Raw genomic sequence first — 25,985 nt, 5'->3', positions numbered from 1 at the left:
TGAAAGTCACTTGCTCTAAATTTAATGCAAACATTTTTTTTTGGTTTCATTTTTATTATTATTATTATTTTTTTTAATGCTACAAACGGTAGCCAACGTGGAAGCGCTGAAGGTAGGTGCATTTTATTTTTGTGTCGTGTTTGTTTATTTATTTCACAAACCAATAATTCGTTAAAATTTAATTGCAAATAAAATGTTGTGTACACCGGCTCTAATACGGTGTTGAAAAGTCATAGTTTGAGTGACACGTTTTAAATTCAGTAACTATAAAGAAAACACTCAAACTATTTATCTTCGCGTACTGATTTTGACTTTAATTTCAATCGATGAAAGTCACTTGCTCTAAATTTAAAGAAAACATTTTTTTTGGTTTCATTTTTATTATTATTTTTTTAATGCTACAAACGGTAGCCAACGTGGAAGCGATATCAAGGTAGGTGCATTTATCTATTGAGGTGTTGAAATTAATAACTTGATTGTCACATATTGAATCGTATTGTGTGTTTTTTATTTTGTTTAATATTGATAAAATGTCACTTGCTCTAACTTTAATGCAAATAAAGATTTTTAATGGTGTTGTTTTCATTTATTTTTAATGTTTTGCTACAAACTGTAGCCAACGCAGAAGCCAAATAAAGGTAGGTGCATTTTTTTACTCTTTATCTTGTGAGGTATTGAATTTAATAATTTGAGTGCCATATATTGAAACGTATTGTGTATTCTTTATTTTGTATAATATTGATTACAGTAACTTTCATGCAAAAAAGATTGATATTTGTGTTGTATTTTTTCATTACACAAACCAATAATTTCTTTATTCCCTTCATTTTCTAATAATCATTGTTTACCTCGTCCTTGATTCCTTTTTTCCTGGCAAGAATGCTCTAAACCTCCACGTGGTTCTTGCTGGACAAATTACTTAGTAAATTGACCAATTAGAGCAATCCATGATTCTAATAAGTATTGTTTTTTACAGCCGTAAAACTATTATGTTAAAACACCTCTTATATTCTTATATTGCAGAGAGCATACGAAATATAGATTTGTCGAAGATGTAACGCAAAGAACAATTTATTTGTTGAATGCATGTATTTTATAGATGGTTTTAGATTTGTACGATTTCACTAGAGATGTGTTCTGTTACTTCATTTTCTGTTGGTAACAAATTCTAGACGTGAATTTTTCTAGATCTGTTACCAACATAAAATACAACTCGCCAAAAGAAAATGTTTGCACCTTGGCCATAAATTAGCCATGACTCAAAACAGCTTTTTAAGCAATTTTGAAAAACCAGGTTTCCAAATTTTCCAAAGTACGTGCTTCTTTTCGGAAATAAACCGAGGTGAGGCACCAACCCCAACAGGCGAAACTCACTAAAATGGCAACTAGAACGGTGTTATGTCAGAAAATAAATTCAATTCCCATAAAAATGAATTGTTTGTGATAATTGACTTATCCGAAATAATCATGACACTAATTAACGATTAATTAAAACCAAAGTGCCAATAATGCGAGTCGTCACACGATACTTGCACTTCTTCAAACTTCCGGACAAAAAACGCGAATATTTCGCTAGAAAACTCGTGGGGTGAGCTAAATATCCAACTGGCTTGCTTTAATTACTTCATTTCAGCTTCTCGACTAGTCAGATGTACAAAGTGGTGGCTGATGTGAAAAATTACAAGAAGTTTGTACCTTTCTGCACCAAATCTGTGATCTTATCTCAAGAACCGTCCGTTTTACGGGCGAACCTAGAAGTGGGCTTCCCCCCGGTTATTGAAAACTACACCTCGGTTGTCTCGTTACGTGAACCTGAACTAGTCAGTGCTGTTTGTAAAGATGGGAGGTTGTTTCACGTCTTGGAGACGACTTGGAAGTTCAGTCCCGGCCTCCGGAGCAACCCCCAGTCTTGCATCATAGATTTCTACATCAATTTTGAGTTTAAATCAGCGCTTTATTCCAAATTAGCGATATTCTTCTTTGACCAGCTGGTGCACCAAATGGAGGATGCGTTCATAAAGGAGGCGCAGAGGCGGTACGGCAAGGAGTCGCTGCCCGTGCACCCCCTTGAGCCAGTGAGGACTTGACCATAGTTTGTTATTGTTTTACAATTTTATTTTAATAAATTATTTTATTCAAATCTGGGGATTTTGATATTGCGTCAGAGTGACAGATGACATAACACCACACCTAACCTCAAATTAAGCAGTTCGAGTTTTATTTACGTAAAAATGGCAGGGTTAATACTCCAGCGTAGTTTATTCCGAAAAATCTTGCCTACGATCAACCGGAGGTTGGTCTCGACGTCGAAGAAAACGAACGAGACCGCCGTAGCCGACGCGGTCAAAACCGAGAAAGTCGAGCACAAAAACTGGGTGTCTTACGGCTTTGATGCAAAGGGCAAAGAGAGCGATAGGACGGCAATGCACTCGATTATGTTCGCTTCTGTTACGCTTTGTCTGGTCTGTGGGGGCTATTTCATGATGTACGCGCCAGACTACAACCTGAAGGATTGGTCCCAAAGAGAGGCTTTCCTGGAGCTGCGCAGGAGGGAGAAGATGGGGCTGCCGCTGGTCGACCCCAATTTAATAGACCCCGCCAAGATACAACTGCCATCAGACGAGGAATTAGGAGATACCGAAATAATTATCTAAGCGATTTTAGACAAGTTCAAGTAAGGGCAAGATTCAACTTGTAAATATTTATACTTAAGTTAAATAAAAAGTACAAAAAAAAACTACTGGCTTTTCTGTTCTCTCCAATGTTACCTACACATCCTACATTATACAAAATCTATTTTAGATTCAACTTTGCGTCTTTTCAAAAATTCTTTTAAAGTTTCATTTACAGTTTTTCTTATTTATTAAAAGATTCCTCTCATATTCTTTACAAAGTCGTTTCTGAATAGAGCTGCTCTTCTTTAGATTATGATTTTATTAAACTGTCTTCATAGTTTCTTTTATAAATTCATTAGTCTTCTTTGAAATTATTTTGAAGACATTACTTATATTCATTTCATCATTTTTCAACAATCTCCAAGTTGCGTTTTCAACATTCTGGTGGGGGTAGTGAGGGTAAAATGAAGCGGCGTTGGTTGGTTTTGTTATTTTGTATATTTAACCAAAAACGTACTTTGGTATACAAGCACTTAAATTAGAACATCATATAATGGCAAAACGTCAAATTATCGTAAAATTACGCAAAGTTCACAAACCTATATAATGCGTGAAACCAATTTATACAAAACACACGGTTAGTAAATATCGTCGAAAATATTGCAGAATACAAATGATTATCGTTAAATGTTAAGAGTATTACACTACAACTATCAACTGGATATATAGCACACTTAAGATATACACTTATAATGGCATTTCAAACCATTATCACATAAAAAAGAAAACGATTACTTGTCATTTGCGATTTACACAAGACTGGAGAAAGAGAGAAAAGAATGACTAGTATTAAATGACAAATAATTTACATTCCTGTGTAAGTCTGTATATTTTACCAAGACTGATTGCTACGTTAGGAACTTGAACAGTTGAAACAAAATTAAGTCGAAAAAATATTGCATTTTTGGTAAAATATCTCAGAAGCTGATTCCGGGAAAGAACCATTGTCTAAAATGCCATAATTGGATAAACATCTACGCTACTGATATCGTTACCACTACTTGAATCGAAGCTGAGTATTACGTGGATAAAATTATGTATCGCTTTGTATAATATTTGAGTCACTAAATAATCCGAAAACTGTAATTTTATACATCTACATTTATAATATGTTTGACATGCATGCATTAGAGATAGAAACACTGATATATCTTCATAAAACTAGAGACTAAAACAATTACATAATTTGTCCCTAACTCGCTATAATAAAAGAAGTGATTCATTGACAATCTATCGAACTGAAAATTCGATGGTCAGTGGGCGACTGAGAAACGAAAAATTCCGGTCTAACGCGGCCAGACTGTCGACAAAACACTCGCTTGGAGAAAGCTAATTTCTTACATTCATAGCAATTACGTAATTACAAGCTGGCGATGCACAACCTTCAACACTTGTACAGCACAGTAAAAATAACGAAACCTATCGCCAACCGTCCTAAACCTATTCAACTCAAAGCAAACAACTCAAAAACGCAAATTAATAACCGAAGCTATCGCTACTAAAACCGTCTACAGCAGGAAATGAGTAAACTATAATGAAATTTTTGGCACCGCTGCAGACTCAAACCATCCAAATCTTAAATAAAACGTAGTCACAAACCTCAAAATATCACATGACACATTGAGCCACCGTACGAAAACCTAAGAAAAACCATTGGCAAAATGTGTACGTATTCGTTTGGGCCTTGGCCCCGAATAAACCAACGAAATAAATAGATTTTTGGTAAAAACGTCAGGTATCCACACTAAATATTCACGGGAATTGTCGTCGAAAAAAGCCAATTTTGTGCTCAGTGGTGGGAATCGAAAAAAACGGTTCAGTCTCCAAGTTGGTGTGAATATTTCGTCCAAATACCGGGATGTTGGGGGCATTTAAGGACCACATCTCTGATGGTGAGAGATGTGGTCGTTAAATCGAAACGTCTCTCGCCTTCTTACAAGTTACACTGCCACAGTATCGTAGGCTGTGAGTCCCCCGTTTGCTTGGCCTGTTTCGTTTCTAAAAACAAACAAACACAAAATGCTCACACACCCATCAGCACAGTACGTCAGACAGAGAAAACACAGTTAGTAGAAATTAGTGTGCACAAACGTAAACACAAAAGTGAAAAAAGAAAAACACTTAAAGCGGTTTAATTGCAGTACACACTTACAGTTTCCTATTTGAGGAATTCATGAAATAACAAACATCATTATCACAACGCTATCACAACGATTGATTGTACTGAAGTGACAAAAAAATACTAAACATTGAAATCCCAATCAGTGAAGGGACTGTCGCATGCCCACTTTTTGTCCCCTCAGTGGTCGGAATATAATGCGATTTTGTTATTATTTCGGTAAAATATTTTTGAAGAATACTTATTTCAGTCACTCCAGTACAAACTCAACGATTTTTGGATATAAGCCAGTCAAACGCAACAAAATTTGACACTAAGTGCCGACTTATAGAAAGCTCAATTAAAGTTAACTGCGCTGTTAAAAGTTAACATCGCGAATAGACCAATCAAATTTGTTCATTTTGGTCACGTGATCAGTTAATCACGCATAATAGATAAAAAAATATAAACCCTCATCTGAAACTTATTCCAAATTGATTTTTTAATTTTTTCAATTATAATTCTATTAAGATAAACAAATTCCTTTAATTTAAAATTTGGTTGCATTTAAATGTGCTATAAACCCCGAATTTATTAAAGAAATTCGTAGAGTTCGGATTTTTTAGGCCAAAAATGATGGAAAGAAGCGCTAAAATAAGTTTAAAATTTAAGCAAAATATGCATGAAAAACTGAAATATGCCTAAAATTATACTCAAAATTTGTTTCAAGAAAACTTCAGGGCCATTCAAAACACAATTTATTTATCAAATGTTTAAAAAAAAGAAACCTTTATGAAAAAAAACCTAATAAGTACATCAATTTTTATTTCAATAAGTTTGTACTCGTATACTGCAAAAAAATTTCTAGTTTTATTTACAGTCTGTGAGATAAGTAACTCGAAACATATTTTGAAAATATACAAACTGTCAAACTGATTTAGGGGTTGTATTTTTACCTTCGTCAAAAATGGATAGCGTTTTTATTACTTATTTACTTTCGAATCCTTTGACGCGTGACCATTTTTATTAATTTTTACAAAATTGTTATTAGCAATAATTATTGCTAATAATAGCCAAGCTTCAATGTTGAACTAATGGCTCGTAATTTTTTATTTAATTTTTTTTAATTGTGCGATTTGACTGGCTTAGCTGGCTTTTGCGAATTTAAGGGGGTTGTATCTGTGTGTACTGACCTTTCAATCAGTTTGCGCATTTCCTCGTGAGACATGCCATCCTTTGAACTACCTCTCATTACTGAAAACAAACCACACTTACTACACGACCACGAGACGTCACTAGCTTAAACAAAACAAAACGAAACAAAAGTATGCAATGCCAAAATGAAGGAAAAAAATGTCCACATGCGATTAACACACAATATGAGTCCATGCAACACACGTAAAAATCATGAAGTGATTTCAATGAGTGATGAATGAGTTGAAGAACCTCATCTAATCCTAATAGATTTTACGGTCAAACAACTCACTTACCCTGTTCATTTTCTGAAAATAAATCGGTTTTTAAAATTTCGTTCGTCAAACGGCCAATTAATAATTAATTGAAGCGAGATTAGTGAAAACAGGCCGACCTAAGCGCTACTTACCGCCATAGGTGCGACTGTTGATCAGTTGGTCTCGGTCACACTCGGCCTCCGAAATCTCATTGCTGTCTTTGGAGTCGTTGAAAGACGGGTCGTGGTTGCGTGGGGGCGGCGGCGGCGGCTCGGGGCTGCTGCTCGTCGGCTGGAGCCGCAAAGACCCCAAGGAGCGCCGGCCGATCGACCCCCGGCTGCCATACTGGTCGTAGGGGGCCCCATAGCCCCCATATTGCGAGCCATACTGCTCGTCTTCGGGCGCGCAGTTCGCCGGGTCGTCGTACTCGGGCCCAGGGGAGTAGATGCTGCCATTACCTAAACCACAACCATTACAATTGCACAGTGTATTAAATATTTTTTTCTATGAGGGGAGAACTAGTCGCGATTAACTGGGCTAATCGTGCACTGTATACTTTACTTTTCAAGTTTTGGTAAATACTAATGGCAATTATTAATTATTTATAAAGTATTAGCAACTAAAGTAAATATTACGTAAGTATGCAAGATTTCAATACGTTCGGATAGAGGCCGTACCTTGTGACCCGACGCGGTCGTATCGCCGATTTTGGCGCGGCATCGACTGTGATCCTGAGCGCGAGTGGATCTGATGGGGTGTGTTCATCCCCGATGGTCCCATTGTTCCTGAGTGGGGGTGGGGGAAAGTCTGGAATTGCATCGCTTTGCTCGGATCCATTTCTTCACGGAAGCCCAAAAGGTGGAAGGTGGCGTAGGGACAGATCTCGTCGTCCATGCCTAAAAAATGGTTGTTTGGTTGGCTTGCGATGGTTTCAATGGGTGGGTGATGGGCAGCAAGCGGACAAAAGCCAGTGATAACTTACGTTCGGAGGAGACATAAGCCTACATGTTAGAGCGTTAGTCGGTTGTTTCGCAGTGTAACATGTTTTATACAAAGTGTGCAACGAAAATGAACAATAGTTAAACATCGAGAAAAATGGTGGATGCGCCGGGTCAAAAATTTCCACTCAACCAAAATATGAATAAACGATTTAAACTTATGAAAAAATGTTTCTTAATCTCTTCCATCTTCAGTACACGGAATAACTATTAGACCAGGTTACGTTTTACACAATCATAAACTTGAAAAACTTCAGAACAAAAAAGCGAAAACACTTTAATTAATGACCATGGCTGGACAAAAGCGTATAAAACATGTTTGTGGTGTTAGTGTCAAACCTGTTAGTAACTCAAACACGCAGACAGATGACAAATCTAAGTACTGTAGTTAGTACCAGAAGCACGAAAGCTTACAAACCATTCTGTAAGTGTCAAATTTTACCTCTGTGCGTATGTACAGTCTCGTTTGAGCCCCTTCTACTCCTAAGCTCCTCGTACAAGTGTCGTCTCGGATCCCAGGTAGAATGAGAACGATAATGAGCTCCTATTGCACATTTAAAATAATCAAGCACATGTCGCATGAAATGGAAGTCGGCTCACACAGCAAAATTGTTAAAAATAATAAACAGCGCGGATTAGGATGAAACAGTTCGTCAAATTCCGGTGCGGGAAGTTGACGAATGAGCACAGCAGTGAACTGAATATACACAAAATTAAATTCGAAATTAACAGGACATGCATAAGAAGCGATGGCTGATTCTTACTTAAGACGGTACCTCGCTTGATGCGATCGCAGGTGTTGTAGTTTGAGCCTGGAACGGGGGGCAGTTTGCGGTTAGGGGGCGCAATGTAGCCCAGCTCATCGCGCAAGTCGGGCCGGCGCTTGTCCAGAGTCGAAGAGGCGTTTACGGACTGGTTGTAAACGACGTCGTCTGCAAAATAAAAGGTGTCTCCAAAAGGGCGTGGCGGGATCTACTATGGGTGCAAGACTCAGAGGGCCCACAAAGTGATCTTAACATAAACATACTATATTCCGTATCGAGAGTCCAGTCCTGGCTTGTTTGAAGAAAAAAGCGGATAACAAGGCTCATAAATATTAATTTACAAATTAGAGAGAAGTGAGCGATTGTTTTTGGCGAAGAAAAGCAAAAAACTAAAGATACCAACCACAAGGGTTCGTTACGTCCTGTATTATTCTTAGCTTACTTGGGGGAAATACCTAGATAAGGTTCTAAAAAAAGCACAAGTTGGTGGAACAGTTTTGATAGATAGATTTGATAATTGTAGCAAAGAGCAAGAATAAGATGAAGGAAATGATAAAAATAATGGAAAAATATCTAAGAAAAAAAGATTGGAAGTTGCTTTTTAAATGACAACGGACGAAAAAATATAGAACAGGTGAAAGAATGTGCAGTTTATGTGTCAGAGTGTGTGAGTTTGATAGGGAAAAAATTCGAAACGAAAAAGGTGAAGTGAGTGCTAGAAGAAAATTGGAAATAGTGCAGAATATGGAATAATTTCAAGCAGGACTGTACAGCCAAGCAGGCAATAAAGACATTTTGGTGGATATTCCATATCGAGCGCGCTTTATTTGTTCATTGAGTCGAGCTTTGCGTGTGTCCCTCCAAGCGCTTAGATATTTGGTTGGTGTAAAATGTTTGTGTTGTGACGTACAGTCGCTTCTGAGGCGCGTCTGTAAGGGGCCGTTGGCCCTGCGAGAGAGCGCGACGCAAATCACGACAATGCCGACAACGACAACAACAACCGTTGCGGCAACGGGAACGGCAATATTCAAGTCGACCCAGTCGGGTATCCAAGGAAAGAGCATCTTAACACCGGGCGATTCCCTAATTGGCGCGATTGTACCTAGAAATAAGAGAAAACACCAACTTTACCTTTATGATAATTCCCTTTGCCCCGCAATACACAAATCACAATAATGGCAACAATTATGACCAGAACTGCTGCCACTACGGGGACTACAAGGTTTAGGTTCGCCAGGATTATTTGAAAAGTGTCCTCTTTGGGGATTTCACGGGCCGGGGCAATAGTACCTGAAACGAAAAACAGGCTCGTTACCGCGCGAAAACTCATCTTCAGGTACTATTGCACGTACTGGAAGCAAAACAACAACGAACGACAACAACCGAATTTACCTCCAGTCACGGTGAGCGTCGCGAATTCGTATTCGGCGACGTTGAAGCCGGCGTTGTTGTGCGCGGTGACGCGGAGGTGGTACCAGCAGGCCGGGTCCAGGTCCAGAAGCACGAAATTCTGGCCCAACTTCACGTTGTTGGACACTTGGATCCACTCCGTACTAGTCCTAGCACCACAAAGCTTAGCTGGGGAAATTGGCACAAAAGTACAACTCACTTCTTTTTGTGCTCGATGACGAAGTAGAGCATGGGACAACCACCGTCAGACCAGGCGCTGAGGTGCAGAGTGATGCTGTTTGACGAAACTTCAATGAACTTCTCAGCGCTGGGCACTATGGGCTTTTCGCCACGTGTTCGCGGGTTCAGGGTGTCGGATGGGTCCCCAGTTCCGATGCTGCAATTACAAGATCGGAAAATGAAAACTAATCAACTCCAATTCAAAATTCGCGGTTGGTTGTTAGGAATTTTTTTGCACGTTGGCAATAAAAAATCTGTTGTTGGGGGAAGAACTTAGTAGGCTGGGAAAAAAAGAAACGCTACCCACGCGTGTTGCTTTTGCGATGTTTTTTGTGTTCAGTGATAAACTGTTAATTCTGCGTTTGTTTGGTGCCTTTCTTTCCTAAAAATGTAGCACCAGATGGAACGAAAATCAAAGCGCAATTAAAATTTAATGCGTTGTTAAAAGTTAGTGTGTGAAAGCGAACATCTGATTGGTGCAATTTGGTCACGTGACCACTAAATCATGCACAAGAATTAGTTGCTACACCACGAAAAATTTTTTAAAATGCTTTCAGTTTCGTGAATTATCGACTAACGCTTACTGCTTAGACTAAATTTGGTCGAAAATAACAAGAAATTTACCTTTTCTAAGCAAAAATTTAATTATTACGCAAAATTTCTTAAAAAGTAAGCCAATAATTCACAGAATTATGTCAAAAATGACATTACTCTTTCAAGTTTTGAGGATTTAAACACGTTTTTAGATGAAAAACCAAGTTTTTCTTCCATTTTTTTTATTAAACTAGAACAAAAAATCGCCAAATTTGGTCGAAAATCATCAAAAATTTACATTTATTCAGCAAAAACTCTACTATGCGCAAAATGTCTTAAAAAGTAAGCCAATAAATAGCCGAATTATACCAAAAACGCCATTGTTTTTTCAAATTCTGAAGATTTAAACACGTTTTTATACAAAATCAAGTTTTTGTTCCTGTTTTTATTAAACTAGATTTATTAATTATTTGGTTCCATGTAAAATTTTTTTGTCAACGGTTTTGCTACTCTTGGAGTGTTGAGTAAGCAAGAAGTAAGTCTAGATGACAGTGGAAAAGCGTTCATAAAGTGACCGTTAATTTTTGATTTGTTGTTTACGGACGGGTACCTTTATTTGGAGTTTATTTGTGTAGTGTTATTTATTCTGATGCTTTTCTCAAGGAAGTCGCTGAGAGCCATGTAATGGGTCTGTTACTAGGCTCCGTTAATATGTAACTAGATTTACATTACACACTGTTACTTTAACTTATTATTGAATAAACTAATGTTTTCCCCATGATAAACTGTTTTATTATACCCTCCTATTTTGAATCCTCACACACGCGTATTATAATGATCTGGTGAAAAGGCAAATGTTGATCTTTCGTATCACCACAAATCTCTGCTAAAATAACGCTGTTGCCTCTGTCTTACAAACCGAATTGGCACGAAACCACACATCGTTCCAACTAAGTCACTGACCTGTTATACGCCTTGGCGTAGACCTGGTACCGCGTCCCACACAGCAACTTCTCCAAAGTGTACTTTTCGACAGTTGGTCCAATCTGGACCGTCTCCCAATCGCCAAACTCTGGCTTGTAGTGAATAGTGTATCCATGGATCGGCTCAACATCCGACTCATGCGGCTTTAACTTAAACGTGAGCGAATTTGTGGTAGTTGAAGTGAGAGCAATTTGTGGTGCGTGTGGAGGAGCATTGACAATCAACTGGTGAGTCACCGAGTCCTGTCCATAGTCATTCTCAACGTGACACGAGTACTCCCCTGCGTTATTCCGACTGACATCACGAATAAACAGTGACCCGTCTGGTTGTTGCCTGATTTTGTCGCTTGTGGTGAACTGAACCCCCTTGATTTTCCATGTGATGACCGGTGGTGGCAACCCAACGGCGAGGCAAGGGAGAGTCACGTCTTCCTTGTACGTCGTGGTGAAGGTATCGTCAAACGAGGCGATTTTGGCTGGAACTGACCAAACATTCCTTTGGTGCTTAAACCACTAGAAAAAATTACCGCTCGCGCTTGGAGACACTGTAACTTTCTTCGACGGTTGCCCTTCTCCAATAGTGGTAGCTGCGGTAACCCAAAACTCGTATTTCAAGTTACTGTCAAGGTTTTTCGCTTGGTGGCTCAAATTCTGGTTGCGCAAGTTTGGTACGATTTTTTGAGACGTTGGCTTGACCTCGGTTTTGTCATCGGTTGAGACCGGTTTGTAGTAAACCGTGTAGTACTCGACAATGCCATTTGGTTCAACTGGGGGCTTCCAACTGGCCAAAATCGAATCAGTTGACATTACTAGAGCCTTAACGGCGATTGGAGCCTCCGGCACTGCAATTACAAAATTAGGCAAACTTTCACTAAAAACCGATAAGTACCGTCTTGTTCAGTCTGGCAGTGAATCGGGGTTGTGCGAACACCGTCACCCCCGGAAGTGTAAGCCAGGACTTCCATGCTGTAGTTGGTGTATTTTTTGAGGCCGTGGAGGATCGTTTCACTAGCAGCGGTAATTTTGGTGTCTTTGGTGTTCTCATCTGGAAAAATGTATGAGCGACATAGATTTTTTTCCAACATGACTTACCAAACCAAGTGTCTGATGGTCCATAGATGACTTTGTAGCCCTTAATAACCCCGTTGGCGGCCGTGAGGGGCGGCGACACCCACGAAACGCGAATCGTTTGGGCCGTCAAGGTGGTGCAAGTGGCCTTATCTGGGGGTTGTTCAGGTACTCCCTCAGCCGTATACGCCTTGATATCATCAGACAAGGGACCAGCTCCCACTTTATTAAACGCTTGGACCACCACAGAGTACTGGGTGTAGGTCTTCAAGTTCGATATTTTCAAATGGTGCTCCTTGCCCTCCTCACGTCCGAATTCGACGGTTTCGAAAAGGTACGGCTTGTCTGAATTAGCCAAGCGGTAACCAACATAATAGCCCAAAATATCGCCGTTCCACTCCTCTCGAGCTGGAGGCTTCCAGTAGACGACCAATGAATGCTGGTCGTTTGTTTCAACTCGGATACTGGTTGGTGGCCCCCCGGGTACCTCCTCTGCCGTGATTATGGTCACAGTCTCAGAGGGTTCACTTGACCCAATCTCATTTTCTGCGACTATGCGGATGTGATACGTGGTGGCAGGTCGCAGAGTGAAAACCCCAGCTTCAGTTTGGTCACCTGGGACTAGTACCCGTTCGGTGTTTCCCTCCCAACTGACTTTGCTTTGCTTGTACTCGATCATGTAACGAGTGATCGGGGAGTTGCCATCGAATGGTGCAACCCATGACAATTGGACGCTTCGGCCCGACTTGTCCAATACTTTCAGCCCGTATGGTACCTCTGGTACTTCTTGCACAATCATGTTAATGCTGGTATCGTCACTGCCGAAGGCGTTGGTAGCTACACAAGTAAAGAGAGCGGAGTCGGAGCGTTCTGTGCGTTTGATACTGAGGCCGGAAAGAACACCATTGGCGAGGATCTCCTCCCGGATCGTGTATCTATTGTCGCCTTTTGGTTCCAAACGCTTATTGTTGATATTCCATAAAATACCAATCGGTTTTTCGCCTTTGGCCTCACATTGGAGGACGGCAGGGTCTCCACGGCGGGAGGTTTGGTTCCTGAGTTTAATATCAAACTGTGGGGGAGCTACAAGCAACAGTTAATTTTTCCCCATTACAATATTGTGTCCAGTACCTTGAACACTGATTTGAATAACTGCAGATAATCCTGATCCAATCCCATTGACAGCCTCACATAAATAATAACCCTCGTTTGTTTTCTGGATATTGTTAATAGTAAGAGTGCCGTCTTCGACTTTAATATCGGGATTGTTTGGTTTGAAATCTTTGTAATCGCCGGGTGAAACCCCTAGAATTGAGAATTTGTAATTGAGAATTTCTATTGAGTGGAGGGACTAACCAGTAGCCCTTTTCCATGTCACTACAGGCCTGGGGAACCCGTCGGCTTTACATTCAACAGCGGCATCAGAGCCTTGAGCAAATGCTTTGTCTGTTGGCTCTAATATCCACCTCGGTGGCACTAAAAATTGCGTTCGGTCAGTCAAAATGCATTTTGAACTTGCAAATGACATGCAATTAATTTTGAGTGCCGAAATTGAGCTTCTGGCATGCATTAATAATTTTGTTGGCCGAAAATATTAAAGGACTGATTTTTTCAAAACTGAAATTTTATTATTCGAAAAAATCAGTACCTTCTATCTTCTGCACGAAGGAACTAATAATATTGTATTTGAACTTTCCTAATATTATTTCACTCCTTACGTGCCAGTTAGTAACTGAAATAAGTGAAAGGACAACAGAAACAAACTGCATGCAAAGAGTTAACTTAAAGAAGAAGAAGAAGAAAAAGTGCACGGGACATAGAGAACGGGAAAATCCCTAGATCTCAGCTCAGGAGTGGTGTAGGAGAAAGGAAAGGGTGCAGCTGAGATCGCATCATTGCCAAAGTCTCGAGATGGTGCAACAAGTATTAGCCACGTGGAAGCTTTAAACAGAAGCCCATCATCCGTCGAACACGCAACAGACATAAAACTTGTAAAAGTACCATAAACATCTAACGACGCCGTGTAATCACTAGAACCGGCACGATTCCGAGCCGTGCAAGTGTAATTTCCACTTTGGACTTCCGACACGGAATCGATCAGAAGCGAACTCGCCTTTTTGCCGATCATTGTCGTTATAACCCCACTGTTTGAATCGAGAAGACCCCCTTGAAAACTCCAAGTAATGGTCAAAGGAAGATCGCCTTCGGACACCAAACAAGTCACCTGAGCGGTTTGACCGGAATGGACAGGAGTATCGCCAAAACTGAACGGTGAAATGTGGGGCAAAACTGGAAAGAAAAACTACTCAAAACTAACCGTTGACTAAAAGCTGAGTCACGTATTCGGCCTCTCCTGCTGTGTTTTTAGCCCGGCAGGAGTAATTCCCGCCGCTGGTGTAGGAGACAGATTCAATGGTCAAAATTGAGCTTCTTTTTCCTACTTTTGCGGTCGAAATTTCGGCAAAATTATCGAGGTTTTTCCCGTTTAAAGTCCAATCTATTGCGATAGGGAGGTCTCCTTCAGCTACTAAACAGCTGATTTGGGCATACTGACCGGAATGAAGGGGATTTTCTTCGAAATAGAAAGGGATGATTCGGGGTGAAACTAAATGGATACAAAACAGAATTGACAATTACCCTTCACTGTTAAGACAGAGGAATGACTAGCAATTCCTGCTTTGTTTTCTGCGAGACATGAGTAATTCCCTGCATGGTGCTCATCTACCGATTCTATACTTATAACGGAAGTTTTTTTGCCGAAAGAAGCAATATTCACGCCCTGAACATCGGTTAGAGGTTTGCCATTCAAGGTCCAAGAAAATTTCACCGGCATATCACCCGAAGAAAGACTACATTGAACAGTTGTGGATTCACCCAGATAGGAGGGTTCGTCACCAAATGTGAAAGGGAGAAGTTTTGGTAAAACTAAAAAGAAGGGAAATCAAAAGTACCATTTACTCGCAAATAGGCCGAATGCTCGATTTTCCCAGCCGGATTTTCCGCCAAACAAACGTATTTCCCCGAGTGTTCGGCTTGGGCAGAATCAATGTTCAACTGAGTGATTCTTTTGCTGGTCCTCAGTACCGTAATACCATCAATTTGCCCAACGTTTTTCCCATTCAGGGTCCACTGTATTTCCAAAGGGAAATCCCCCTTGTTCACGATACAAAACACGGAAACCATGTCACCCGAATTGATGGGTTCGCTGCCAAAATCGAAATGAGTGATTTGGGGAGGAACTGGAAGGAACAATGCAAAAACAATAAAGCAAAAGAAGGGAGGAAAATTTGTAACACAATCAACCATTAACTTGTAGTTGGGTGACGAATTTGGCACTTCCGGCCCTGTTTTTGGCCAGACAAGTGAAATTCCCGGCATGGATATATGAAACGGCTTCTATAGTCAAAATTGAACTCCGCTTTCCTATCTTTGAAGCGGAAATTTCAAGGAAATCTTCAATGTTCTTCCCATTTAGCATCCATTCGATTTCTATTGGTAAGTCGCCGTCCGATACGAGACAATTGACTTGAACGTACTGACCGGAATGGACGGGATTGTCCTCGAAATAAAAAGGGGTAATTCGTGGTAACACTAGGAAAAAAGAAAGGAAACGTGAGAAAAAGTGTGAAAGTACCCTTGATTATGAGTTCGGTGGTGTAGCTTGAAATTCCGGCCTTGTTGGAAGCTAAACATGTCACATTTCCGGCGTGTATTTCCGAAAGTGAGTCAATACTCAAAACCGACATTTTTTTGCCAAAGTTCCCAACAGTTATTCCATCAATGTTTTCAACTGGTTTGCCATTTAACATCCACGAGAAGATCACGGGGGTATCACCCGATGAAAGACCACATTGCACGTTGGCCGAATCTTTGATAAATTTTGGCTCATCTCCGAAATTGAAAGGTTGGATTTTTGGCAAAACTAGGAACAAAAAACAATTTGGATCTGGGTCAAGGACTTTGGTTCAAAAAGCAAAAAAGCGTGCCCAAGTACCCTTGACGATTAAAGTTGCCGTAAATGCCGAAACTCCTGCCCGATTTGAGGCCAAACACGTGTAGTTCCCGGCATGGTGCTCATCTACTGAGTCAATACTCAAAACTGAAGTTTTTTTCCCAAAAGAAGAAACTCCAATTCCCTCCAAATTAGAAGTAGGTTTTCCGTTCAAAAGCCAGGAAAAACTGACCGGAATATCCCCTTTACTAGCGTAACACGACACTTGCACACTATCCCCTCTATTGGCCTCTCCGTCGAAATTAAAAGGGGTAATGTGGGGCAAAACTGGGAATAAATAATAAACGAATCAGAAATACCATTCACGTGCAAAACGGCCGATTGGTGTGTGATTCCGGCCGAATTTTTGGCAATACAAGTGTATTCGCCGGCGTGCTCAGCCTGGACTGAGTCAATACTGAGTTGACTGATCCTTTTGTTGGTCCTCATAACTGTGATTCCCTGAATTGTTTCAACTGAACGATTATTCAAACTCCAAGATATCGCAATCGGAAAATCCCCTTTGTTGACCGTGCAAGTGAGTGAAGACATGTCTTCGGAATTGACCGGATCGTCGGTAAAATCAAATGGGATAATTTGGGGTGGTACTAAAATATAAAAAACCTAAATGTACCATTAACGTGCAAAATGGCCGATTGGTGGGTTATTCCAGCCGGATTTTTGGCAAGACACGTGTATTCGCCGGCGTGCTCGGCCTGGACTGAGTCAATACTGAGTTGGCTGATCCTTTTATTAGTACGCAAGACTGAGATTCCTTGGTACGCCTCAATTGAGCGGTTGTTAAGCCTCCAAGTGATTTCAATGGGAAAATCCCCTTTACTGACGGTACACAACAAGGAACACATATCCTCTGAGTTGACAGGATTGTCGGTAAATTCGAAAGGAGTAATTTGGGGAGGTACTACAACAAAAATGGGTTTTGGTACCATTGACATGCAATGTTGAGGAGTAGAATGCTGTGCCGGCCGGATTTTTGGCCATACAAGTGAACTCGCCGGAATGGTCGGCTTGGACTGAATCGATGCTGAGTTGGCTGATTCGTTTGTTGGTACGCATGACTGTGATTCCTTGAATTGTCTCGATGGATTGGTTATTTAAATTCCAAGTAATTTCAATTGGAAAATCGCCTTTAGTAACAATGCACGTGACAGAAGCCATGTCGCCAGAATTAACAGGTTCGTCGCCGAAATCAAAGTGGACTATTTGGGGTGGTACTGTGAAAGAATTCAAACTAATAAAACTAACTAATAGCGAAAAACTAAAAAGGGAGAACGGAAGTACCGTTGATAAAGAGTTCAGCACTGTGGACTGCTGACCCGCCCTTGTTACAAGCAGTACAAGTATAAATCCCACTATGTGAAGGTTGTACGGCATTAATCGTCAATAAGTTGGTTCGACTGCCAATTAAAGTCGTCGTAATCCCTAAATCCAAATCAATTTCTCTTCCATTCAAAGTCCACGTGATATTGACGGGAGTATCCCCCTTACTCACGTAACAAGTCAATTGGGTACTATCCCCAGTATTGGCTTCGCCATCAAAATCGAACGGGAGGATATAGGGTAGTACTGTGGGTTAAAAGTGCAAAATATTACAAAAAAGTACCATTAATAAAAAGGGTGGCAGTATGTGAGGCGGTACCGCCACGATTAGTCGCTTTGCAAGAATAATTTCCGACGTGTTCCCGATCAACGGAATTAATATTTAGTAGGTTGGTACGAGCCCCGATTGGAAGGGTTGTGATCCCAGATGATGGGTTAATGGGTGCCCCGTTGAAACTCCAAGTGATGTTCAAAGGAACGTCACCTTTGCTCACGTGGCAGTTGATTTGGACGTTATCGCCAGTGTTTGATTCGCCCTCGAATTCGAAAGGAGTGATGTGGGGTAGTACTGGGTGCAAAAAGTAAGAAAACTAAGTCTACTAAGTACCGTGGATGTATAAATAGGCCGAAAAAGTCGCAAAACCGGCTCGATTCGCCGCCCGACATGTATATTCCCCTGTGTGGTCCGCCGTGGCACTGTCGATGCTTAAAGTACTTAGTTTTTTGGTTACTTGGTTGATCAAAACGCCCGGCGAGTTGATAATAACTCCGTTGAATAACCACGTGATATTCAAGGGAAGATCCCCTTTACTTATGGAACAAGCGACGGAAACGCTATCGCCGGAATAGACTTGTTGGTCACCAAACTCGAAGGGGACAACTTGGGGTGGTACTAGGGAGAGAAAGCTTTGCTTTGATTATTACCATTAACGTTCAATTGGGTCGAATGTATGCTAACGCCGGCCGAATTTTTGGCGATACATTTGTAGTCTCCTGTATGGTGGGCCTCCACGGAATCGATACTCAAAGTACTCAATCGTTTGTTAACCAAACTGACCACAATACCGTATTTGTCGACACTGGTATCATTGTTGAAACTCCAAAAGATGCGCAAAGGCAAGTCACCCTTATTTACCGAACAAGTTAAAGAAACGACATCGCCAGAATTGACAGGATCGTCGCCGAAATCAAAAGGAAGGATTTGGGGTGGTACTAGAACAAAAAACACACTTAGGTACCATTGACGTGGAGAAACGTCGAGTAGCTTGTGACTCCAGCCCGGTTTTTGGCAATACAGGTGTATTCTCCAATGTGCTCTGCTTGGACCGATTCTATGCTCAATGTACTGATTTTCTTGTTGACTCGAATCACTGAGATGGTACCGTACATGTCCACAGTGTTGTTATTATGAGACCACGTGATATCAATCGGTAGATCTCCTTTATTTATCGAACAAGTCAGAGAAGTTGAATCACCAGTGTTGATGGGATCGTCACCAAAATCGAAATGGAGGATCTGGGGAGCAACTGAAATAGGATGGTACTTTGGATAGGTGCAAGCAAATGTGAAAGAAACCAAAAATAAAAGTACCATTAACATTTAGGAAAGCTGAGGCGCTTGTGGACCCTGCTGAGTTTTTGGCGGTACATCGGTACTCCCCGATATGCTCAGCTTGGACTGAGTCAAAGCTTAGTGTACTAATCTTTTTGCTCACTTTAACTATAGCAATATTTTCACTATTGGTAATAGTTTTGTTGTTGTGGGACCATGTTATTTCAACAGGAAGATCTCCTTTACTTATAGTACAAGTCAAAGAAGTCGAATCCCCTGTATTCATAGTTTCTTCGCCGAAATTAATTGGTAGGACTTGGGGGGCCACTGGAAGGTTGGTTCAGGATTTAACAAAATAAAATTACTAGAAAACTATAAAATTATTAAAAAAAGTACCATTAACGAGCAAATCTGCCGAGTACGAAGTGGTACCAGCCCGATTTTGGGCAAGACAAGTATAAGTTCCTGCATGATGTGCCTGTACTGAGTCAATGCTGAGAGTACTAATTTTACGTCCAGCTGTGCTAACAAGAATACCGTCACTATCACGCACCATTTTCTTATCATGGTACCACGTGATGTTCACTGGGAGGTCACCCTTGAAGACCGAACAAGTCAAAGAAGCCAAATCGCCAGAATTAACCGGTTCTCCCCCAAAATCAAAATGGAGGATTGAAGGGGCAACTATAACCATCGAAAGGGTATGTAAGGCGGGGAATGGACAGTGACAACTAAACTACGATTATTTTTACCGTTGACGCGCAAGTAAGCCGAAAAATTATCACTTCCGGCCCTGTTTTCGGCAAAACAAGTGTAGGTTCCGACGTGTTGTGCTTGGACCGAATCTATGGTCACAGTACTAACTTTTTTCCCAGCTTTGGTTATTAAAATCCCATCATTGTAACCAATGGTATTGTTATTATGGAGCCACGTGATGTTTATCGGAAGATCGCCTTTATGCACAGTACATTGCAAAGATGCAACGTCGCCAGAATTTACCGATTCTTCGCCAAAATCGAAAGGTAAAATTTGAGGAGGGACTGGAAATTCACAAAAATTGGAAGTCGTAAGGAGGAAATTATAAATTAGCACGAGTCAACACAATTAAGTACCGTTGACGTTCAAAATTGCCGTGTAGCTGGTACTTCCGGCCTTATTCTGAGCTAGACAAGTATACGACCCTGCGTGTTCCTCTTGTACTGAGTCGATGGTCAAAGAAGTAACTTTTTTGCTAACTTTTGAAATTGCAATCCCATGATTGGGTTCAATAGTCTTATTGTTGTGCAACCATGTAATTTTGATGGGTAGATCGCCCTTAAAAACGGTACATTGAACCGAAGCTACATCTTCAGAATTGACGGATTCTTCGCCAAAATCGAAGGGCAAAATCTGGGGTGCCACTGTAAAGGGATGATTTGACATGGGAGGTAGGTCCACAGAAGGTTTGAGGCCCATGGTTGGTCAGAAAATTAAAAGAAAAATGTGCAGCAAACTAGAGTGGTACCATTGACGTTCAAAACCGATGAGTAGCTTGCAGACCCTGCTTTATTTACTGCAGTACACGTGAAAATACCAGAGTGGATCGCTTCGACCGATTCTATGCTCAAACTGCTGATGCGCCTATTGGTTTGTGAGACCGTAATTCCAGAAATGGTACTAATGGTTTGGTTATTAAGAGCCCATGTGATGGTTATGGGAAAATCGCCTTTGGTAACAGCACACTGTGCTGTCGTCATATCACCGGAGTTTACAGGTTGTTGGCCAAAGTCAAAAGGCATGATTTGGGGAGCCACTGGATAAGGAAAAAGTGCAAACAGTTAAAATAGAACCTAAAGTACCATTAACGTTTAAAATTGCTGCAAATTCGGAAATTCCAGCAGTGTTTTCAGCCAGACATTTATATTCCCCTCTGTGGTGGTCTTGCACTGACTCTATAGTAAGCTGACTTGCTCTTTTATTGGCTTTGACAGCAGAAATACCGTCCAATTCATTTACGCGTTTGTTATTAAGTGTCCAGTAGATTTTGATAGGTAGATCACCTTTTGTTACGAAACAATTTACCATAACCATGTCGCCCGAATTAATAGGGTCTTCGCCAAAATCGAAAGGGTGTATCTGGGGAGGTACTAAAAGGTACAATAAATGTGCTTGAAAACAGGAATAGTATAACCAAAAATAAAGGCCCATGTGGTAATAGAAAAACGAGTGAAGACTTTCTAATCAAGAAAATGCGAGTTCTAAGGGTTGGAAGGTAGACTAACTTTTGGAAAAATAAAGTTAAAAGTACCGTTAACATTCAAAAATGCCGAAAATTCGGACGCGCCAGCCTTATTTTCTGCCACACACTTATATTCTCCCCTGTGATGAGCTTGTACAGACTCTATTGTGAGTTGGCTAGCTCGTTTGTTGGCGTTAGTGGCAGAAATACCGTCCAAATCTGCGATTTCCCTATTATTTAATGTCCAGTGAAACCTAATCGGCAGATCTCCTTTGGTTACCAAACAAGTTGCCATTATTATGTCTCCGGAGTTAATAGCGTCTTCGCCAAAATCAAAAGGATGTATTTGTGGAGGAACTGCGAAACACAATGACAACTGTTCAATGCCAAAAACAAAAAACAGAAAATCAAAAACAGTGTAGAAAGTTCGACCCACGCTATTTGTTTTTATTTTGGATAAGATTAAAAGGTGGGATAGGTGTAAAAAGAAAAATCTTCAGAGTAAAAAGGAAAAATACCATTAACGTTTAAAAATGTTGAAAATTCTGACACTCCTGCCTTGTTTTCTGCAATACATTTGTACTCTCCTCTGTGGTGAGCCTCCACCGATTCAATCGTCAATTGACTAGCTCTTTTGTTGGTATTCATGACAGTAATACCATCAATTTCACTGATAGGTTTACTGTTCAAAGTCCAAGAGATTTTAATCGGCAAATCACCCTTTGTTACGAAGCAGATAGTCATGAGAAGGTCGCCAGAATTGACCGAATCTTGACCAAACTCGAAGGGATTGATTTGAGGAGGAACTGAAAATGTTAACAACTGGAACGACAGAAGGGCCACGTGGAATAGTGCAAAGACAGGGTCAAAATAATTAAAATAAAACAATACATCGTGCAAGTACCATTAACGTTCAAGAATGTCGTAAAATCGGACACTCCGGCCTTATTTTCTGCGATACATTTGTATTCCCCCCGATGGTGTGCTTCCACGCTATCTATTGTGAGCTGACTGGCTCTTTTATTAGTATTCATAACGCTAACACCATCGAATTCGTTGATGGGTCTATTATTCAGAGTCCATGAAATCTGAATTGGTAAGTCACCCTTTGTTACAAAACAAGTCGTCATGAGAAGATCGCCCGAATTGACCGCATCTTCGCCAAACTCGAAGGGATTTATTTGAGGAGGGACTAGAGGTAGAAATCAAAGTTTAACGGAACAGAAGGCTACAACTGTGTTATCGAACGACAAAAATACCATTAACATTGAGATGAGTCGAATATTCTGCAACTCCCGCCCGATTCTCCGCAATACACTTAAACGCCCCTGTGTGACGCTCTTGGACCGATTCGATCGTAAGTTGGCTTGCTCTTTTATTATTCATGATTGTTATACCATCAAAGTCGCTAAGTGGCTGATTATTCAAAGTCCAACGGATCTTAAGTGGAAAATCACCTTTGGTTACTGCACAAGTGGCAATCACGGCATCACCAGAATTAATCGATTCGTCTCCGAAATTGAACGGATGAATTTGGGGAGGGACTACAAACCAAAACAAAAACTTTCCAACAAAAATAAAGTCACAACAACACTTCTAACACTCGAAAGTACCATTCACGTTCAAAACCGCCGAAAAACTCGAAGTCCCTGCCTTGTTTACGGCGAGACAGGTGTATGTGCCTGAATGCACCGCCTCGACCGAATCTATGCTCAAAGTACTGATTCTTTTATTGATTTTGGAAACAGTGACCGCTGAGATGTCACTAATCGAACAATTGTTCAAATTCCAAGTGATAGTGATCGGAAAATCGCCTTTAGTTAGACTCCTCGCCAAAATCAAAAGGGACAATTTGGGGTGGTACTAAAATAAATAACCTAAGCTAACAGCAATCACCATTGACGCGCAAATATGACGAAAAACTGGCATTTCCCGCGTTGTTGGCCGCCCAACAAGTGTATGTCCCAGCGTGGTGGGCCTGGACGTCGTCAATGGTCAACTGACTGACCCTTTTTTTCGTCTGCATGACACTCACACCTTCTACCGTTTCAATAGGGCGACCATTAAGTGTCCACGTGATTTTTAGAGGCAAATCGCCCTTAATTACGGCACAGTGCACGATTGCCATCTCGCCTGAGTTGACAGACTCGTCGCCAAACTCAAAAGGGTGGATTTGGGGGGAAACTGGGGCACAAAAAGTGATTTTTAGAGTAGTACCGTTCACATAGAGTGTGGATGAGTGAGTGATCGTCCCCGCTTTGTTGTGGGCAGTACACATGTAGGTTCCGGCGTGTTTTGCATCAACTGAGTCGATACTTAAGGTACTTATCCGTTGTCCCATTTGACCAACGGTTATTCCTCCAATGGTTTGAACTGGTTGACCGTTCAAACTCCACGTTATGTTAATGGGGAGGTCTCCTTTAGTTATGGCGCAATTCACAGTTGCTAAGTCGCCTGAATTTGTCGGGTCTTCGCCGAATTCGAAAGGGACAATTTGGGGTGGTACTAGGTGTGTGAAGGAAAAGTGTTAAAAGAGAAACATAAAAGTACCATTGATAAATAATGAGGTCGTGTAAGTGGTCACTGAAGCTGAATTGCTGGCCAGGCACGTGTAATTCCCCACGTGGGTGCTTTGGACGTTGTCAATACTTAAAGTACTGACTCGTTTTGAAGCCCTATTGATGACAATGCCGTTAGTTTGGTCGATGAAATGGCCATTCAAAGTCCATGAAATGTTTAGAGGATAGTCCCCTTTAGATACAGTGCACTGGACAGAAACACCATCTCCTTCATTGATCGAATCTTCACCAAAATCGAAAGGAAGGATTTGGGGAGGTACTGGACAAGAAAAAGTGTTAGACAGTGGACGCACCGTTGATGTTCAAATCTGCCGAAAAAGTGGTACTTCCGGCTGGATTTGAGGCGATACAGGTGTATCGTCCAGCGTGATTCGCTTGGGCCGAGTCAATTGTCATTAGACTAACTCGTTTTAATTGACTAATGATAATTCCATGTGATTCGTCAACAGTTTTATTGTTTAAAATCCAAGTGATGTTTAACGGATTGTCTCCTTTAACTACGGTACATTGCAACGAAACTGTGTCTCCCTCATTGACTGAGTCTTCCCCAAAGTCAAATGGCAAGATTTGAGGAGCCACTAGAAGATTTCGAAAGTTTGAGGTGAAACAGCGCATGGTTTGAGGTAAGGTAGAAACAAAAAATGAACTAAACAACAAATAGTCTAGTACCATTAACGTCTAAAAAAGCAACATATTTGGACTTCCCCGCCGCGTTCGTGACGACACACGCATATTCGCCCTTATGGTGCGACTCCACCGAATTAATATTAAGAATACTGGCTTGACTGCCGAATGAAGAGATCGAGATTCCTCTCGTATGATGTGTAATGTGTCTGCCGTTAAAGAACCACTTGATCTTAAGGGGACGATCGCCTTTCGGCACGTAACATGTCAAAACGGCCGTATCGCCGGCATTCAACGGACCATCGAACTGAAAAGGACTTATAATAGGTGCCACTGTAAAAAAATTCAACGGGACAAAATAACACATGGGCCTCTTCTGTGAAATGTATACAAACAATACGAAATAATGAGTTTACGGTGATATGCATGATACACTCACGGCTTACCTTACGCGGCAACACGCTCTGAAAGAAAATCACAACTTAATTATAAGCACATACAGGGTATGGTGGTCCAGCCGACGCGAATCCTATCACAAAGCTGTAAATTTGCACCGCCACATCACCCAATGTGGTCACGTGATGTGGCAGTGGGTACAACAAAGACTAAAAGTTGTACTCACCCATGACTTGGACCTCGAGAGAGCCTCTGGCACTGTATCCCTGAGAGTTTTTGGCGACGCAGTCGTAGGTCGCTTGGTCGGACGCTCGTTCGACGTTCTCGATGATGAGGGTGCCGTTGATGAAGACTTTCTGTTTCCTGTTGATCGGCAGTTGTCTCCCATCTGGAATCAATAATAAATTAATTTATTTCACTGCATACTTTCAAAAGTAATTGGCTCGGCATAAAGAGACAAAATAAAAGAACAAATTAAAAATAACTAACCTCGTTCCCATACGACACTATCGACTGGATGTCCCGCAAAAGGGCAGTGGACGATGAGTGTACCTCCCGCGACGATGGCTTGCTTCTCCATGGACCTCACAAAAGGCAACCCGTAAACATTTATCCTCGCTGAGTGATCCGCTGAGCCCACCTTGCTACTAGCGACGCACCGATACAAGCCACCATCATTCGTGTGAATTGCTGTGATGTTCAAATGCGAGACAACATCACCGTTCACTGTCACGTACTGTCCGATTTGGTTTCTCTCACTGTTGGACAACCTCCGTCCGTACAATTCCCACGTGATTTCGGGTGTCGGGTTTCCAGAAGCGATACATTTCAAAAAAACTGAATTGCCCGGCTGGACTGTTTCCTCATTGAACGCGTGCCTGATTTGTGGAGGTTCGAACCGTCCTCCGAGTTTCAGCTCGGCGGTCGCCTCGGCACTTTCCTGGTCGTTGCGGATGAAGCACTGGTACATGCCTTTGTCCTCCTTGCGGACCGATTCAATCCGCAAAACGGCTTCATTGTGATCGATCGGATGGCCGTCTTTCAACCAACTTATAGTTTTAATCGGATTACCTGCCAAAAAAAAA

The 25,985-nt window shown here is 41.2% G+C and overlaps 3 protein-coding genes across 54 annotated transcripts in view; 2 read left to right on the top strand and 1 right to left on the bottom strand.

The window, feature by feature from the left end:
- Positions 1–1,357: 1,357 nt before the first annotated feature.
- LOC658607 (uncharacterized protein) lies at positions 1,358–2,140 on the top strand. Of its 2 annotated transcripts, none has more exons than XM_964983.3 (2): positions 1,358–1,588; positions 1,634–2,140. In XM_964983.3, exons 1-2 carry the CDS (start codon positions 1,509–1,511, stop codon positions 2,085–2,087), a joined length of 534 nt encoding a protein of 177 aa, XP_970076.1. In that variant the 5' UTR covers positions 1,358–1,508; the 3' UTR covers positions 2,088–2,140. The 2 variants fall into 2 exon arrangements, with proteins under 2 accessions (XP_970076.1, XP_015839315.1); XM_015983829.2 differs by having other exon boundaries at positions 1,380–1,583.
- Positions 2,141–2,156: 16 nt separating this feature from the next.
- NP15.6 lies at positions 2,157–2,733 on the top strand. The gene has a single exon (XM_964911.4). It carries the CDS (start codon positions 2,232–2,234, stop codon positions 2,652–2,654), a length of 423 nt encoding a protein of 140 aa, XP_970004.1. The 5' UTR covers positions 2,157–2,231; the 3' UTR covers positions 2,655–2,733.
- A 361-nt stretch (positions 2,734–3,094) lies between these two features.
- Dscam1 (Down syndrome cell adhesion molecule 1) overlaps positions 3,095–25,985 on the bottom strand; it is a 46,206-nt gene continuing 23,315 nt past the window's right edge. For 22 of the 51 annotated variants that reach the window (XM_064360025.1, XM_064360016.1, XM_064360001.1 and 19 more), the window contains 18 exons: positions 25,390–25,971; positions 25,127–25,288; positions 14,202–14,489; positions 13,557–13,676; positions 13,332–13,505; positions 12,225–13,283; positions 12,022–12,177; positions 11,660–11,974; positions 11,113–11,614; positions 9,596–9,772; positions 9,379–9,545; positions 8,897–9,088; positions 7,987–8,154; positions 7,665–7,766; positions 6,902–7,120; positions 6,377–6,682; positions 5,967–6,027; positions 3,095–4,673 (listed from right to left, as the gene is read on the bottom strand). In XM_064360025.1, coding sequence (XP_064216095.1) covers positions 4,616–4,673; positions 5,967–6,027; positions 6,377–6,682; positions 6,902–7,120; positions 7,665–7,766; positions 7,987–8,154; positions 8,897–9,088; positions 9,379–9,545; positions 9,596–9,772; positions 11,113–11,614; positions 11,660–11,974; positions 12,022–12,177; positions 12,225–13,283; positions 13,332–13,505; positions 13,557–13,676; positions 14,202–14,489; positions 25,127–25,288; positions 25,390–25,971 — 4,808 coding nt within the window. In that variant the 3' untranslated portion in view covers positions 3,095–4,615. Of the gene's footprint in view, positions 4,674–5,966; positions 6,028–6,376; positions 6,683–6,901; positions 7,121–7,664; positions 7,767–7,986; positions 8,155–8,896; positions 9,089–9,117; positions 9,277–9,378; positions 9,546–9,595; positions 9,773–11,112; positions 11,615–11,659; positions 11,975–12,021; positions 12,178–12,224; positions 13,284–13,331; positions 13,506–13,556; positions 13,677–14,201; positions 14,490–15,503; positions 15,792–17,138; positions 17,427–17,493; positions 17,779–18,456; positions 18,745–19,835; positions 20,124–20,195; positions 20,484–20,921; positions 21,210–23,197; positions 23,486–23,518; positions 23,807–23,851; positions 24,140–24,173; positions 24,459–25,126; positions 25,289–25,389; positions 25,972–25,985 lie in introns of all 51 variants that reach the window. The other 29 variants (XM_064360010.1, XM_064360020.1, XM_064360012.1 and 26 more) reach the window with 15 other exon arrangements.

This window comes from Tribolium castaneum, chromosome 2 (genome assembly GCF_031307605.1).
Source record: "Tribolium castaneum strain GA2 chromosome 2, icTriCast1.1, whole genome shotgun sequence".
Taxonomy (NCBI): domain Eukaryota; kingdom Metazoa; phylum Arthropoda; class Insecta; order Coleoptera; family Tenebrionidae; genus Tribolium; species Tribolium castaneum.
Note: the sequence above shows the minus strand (reverse complement) of the source record. Positions and strands in the feature narration are given on the sequence as shown.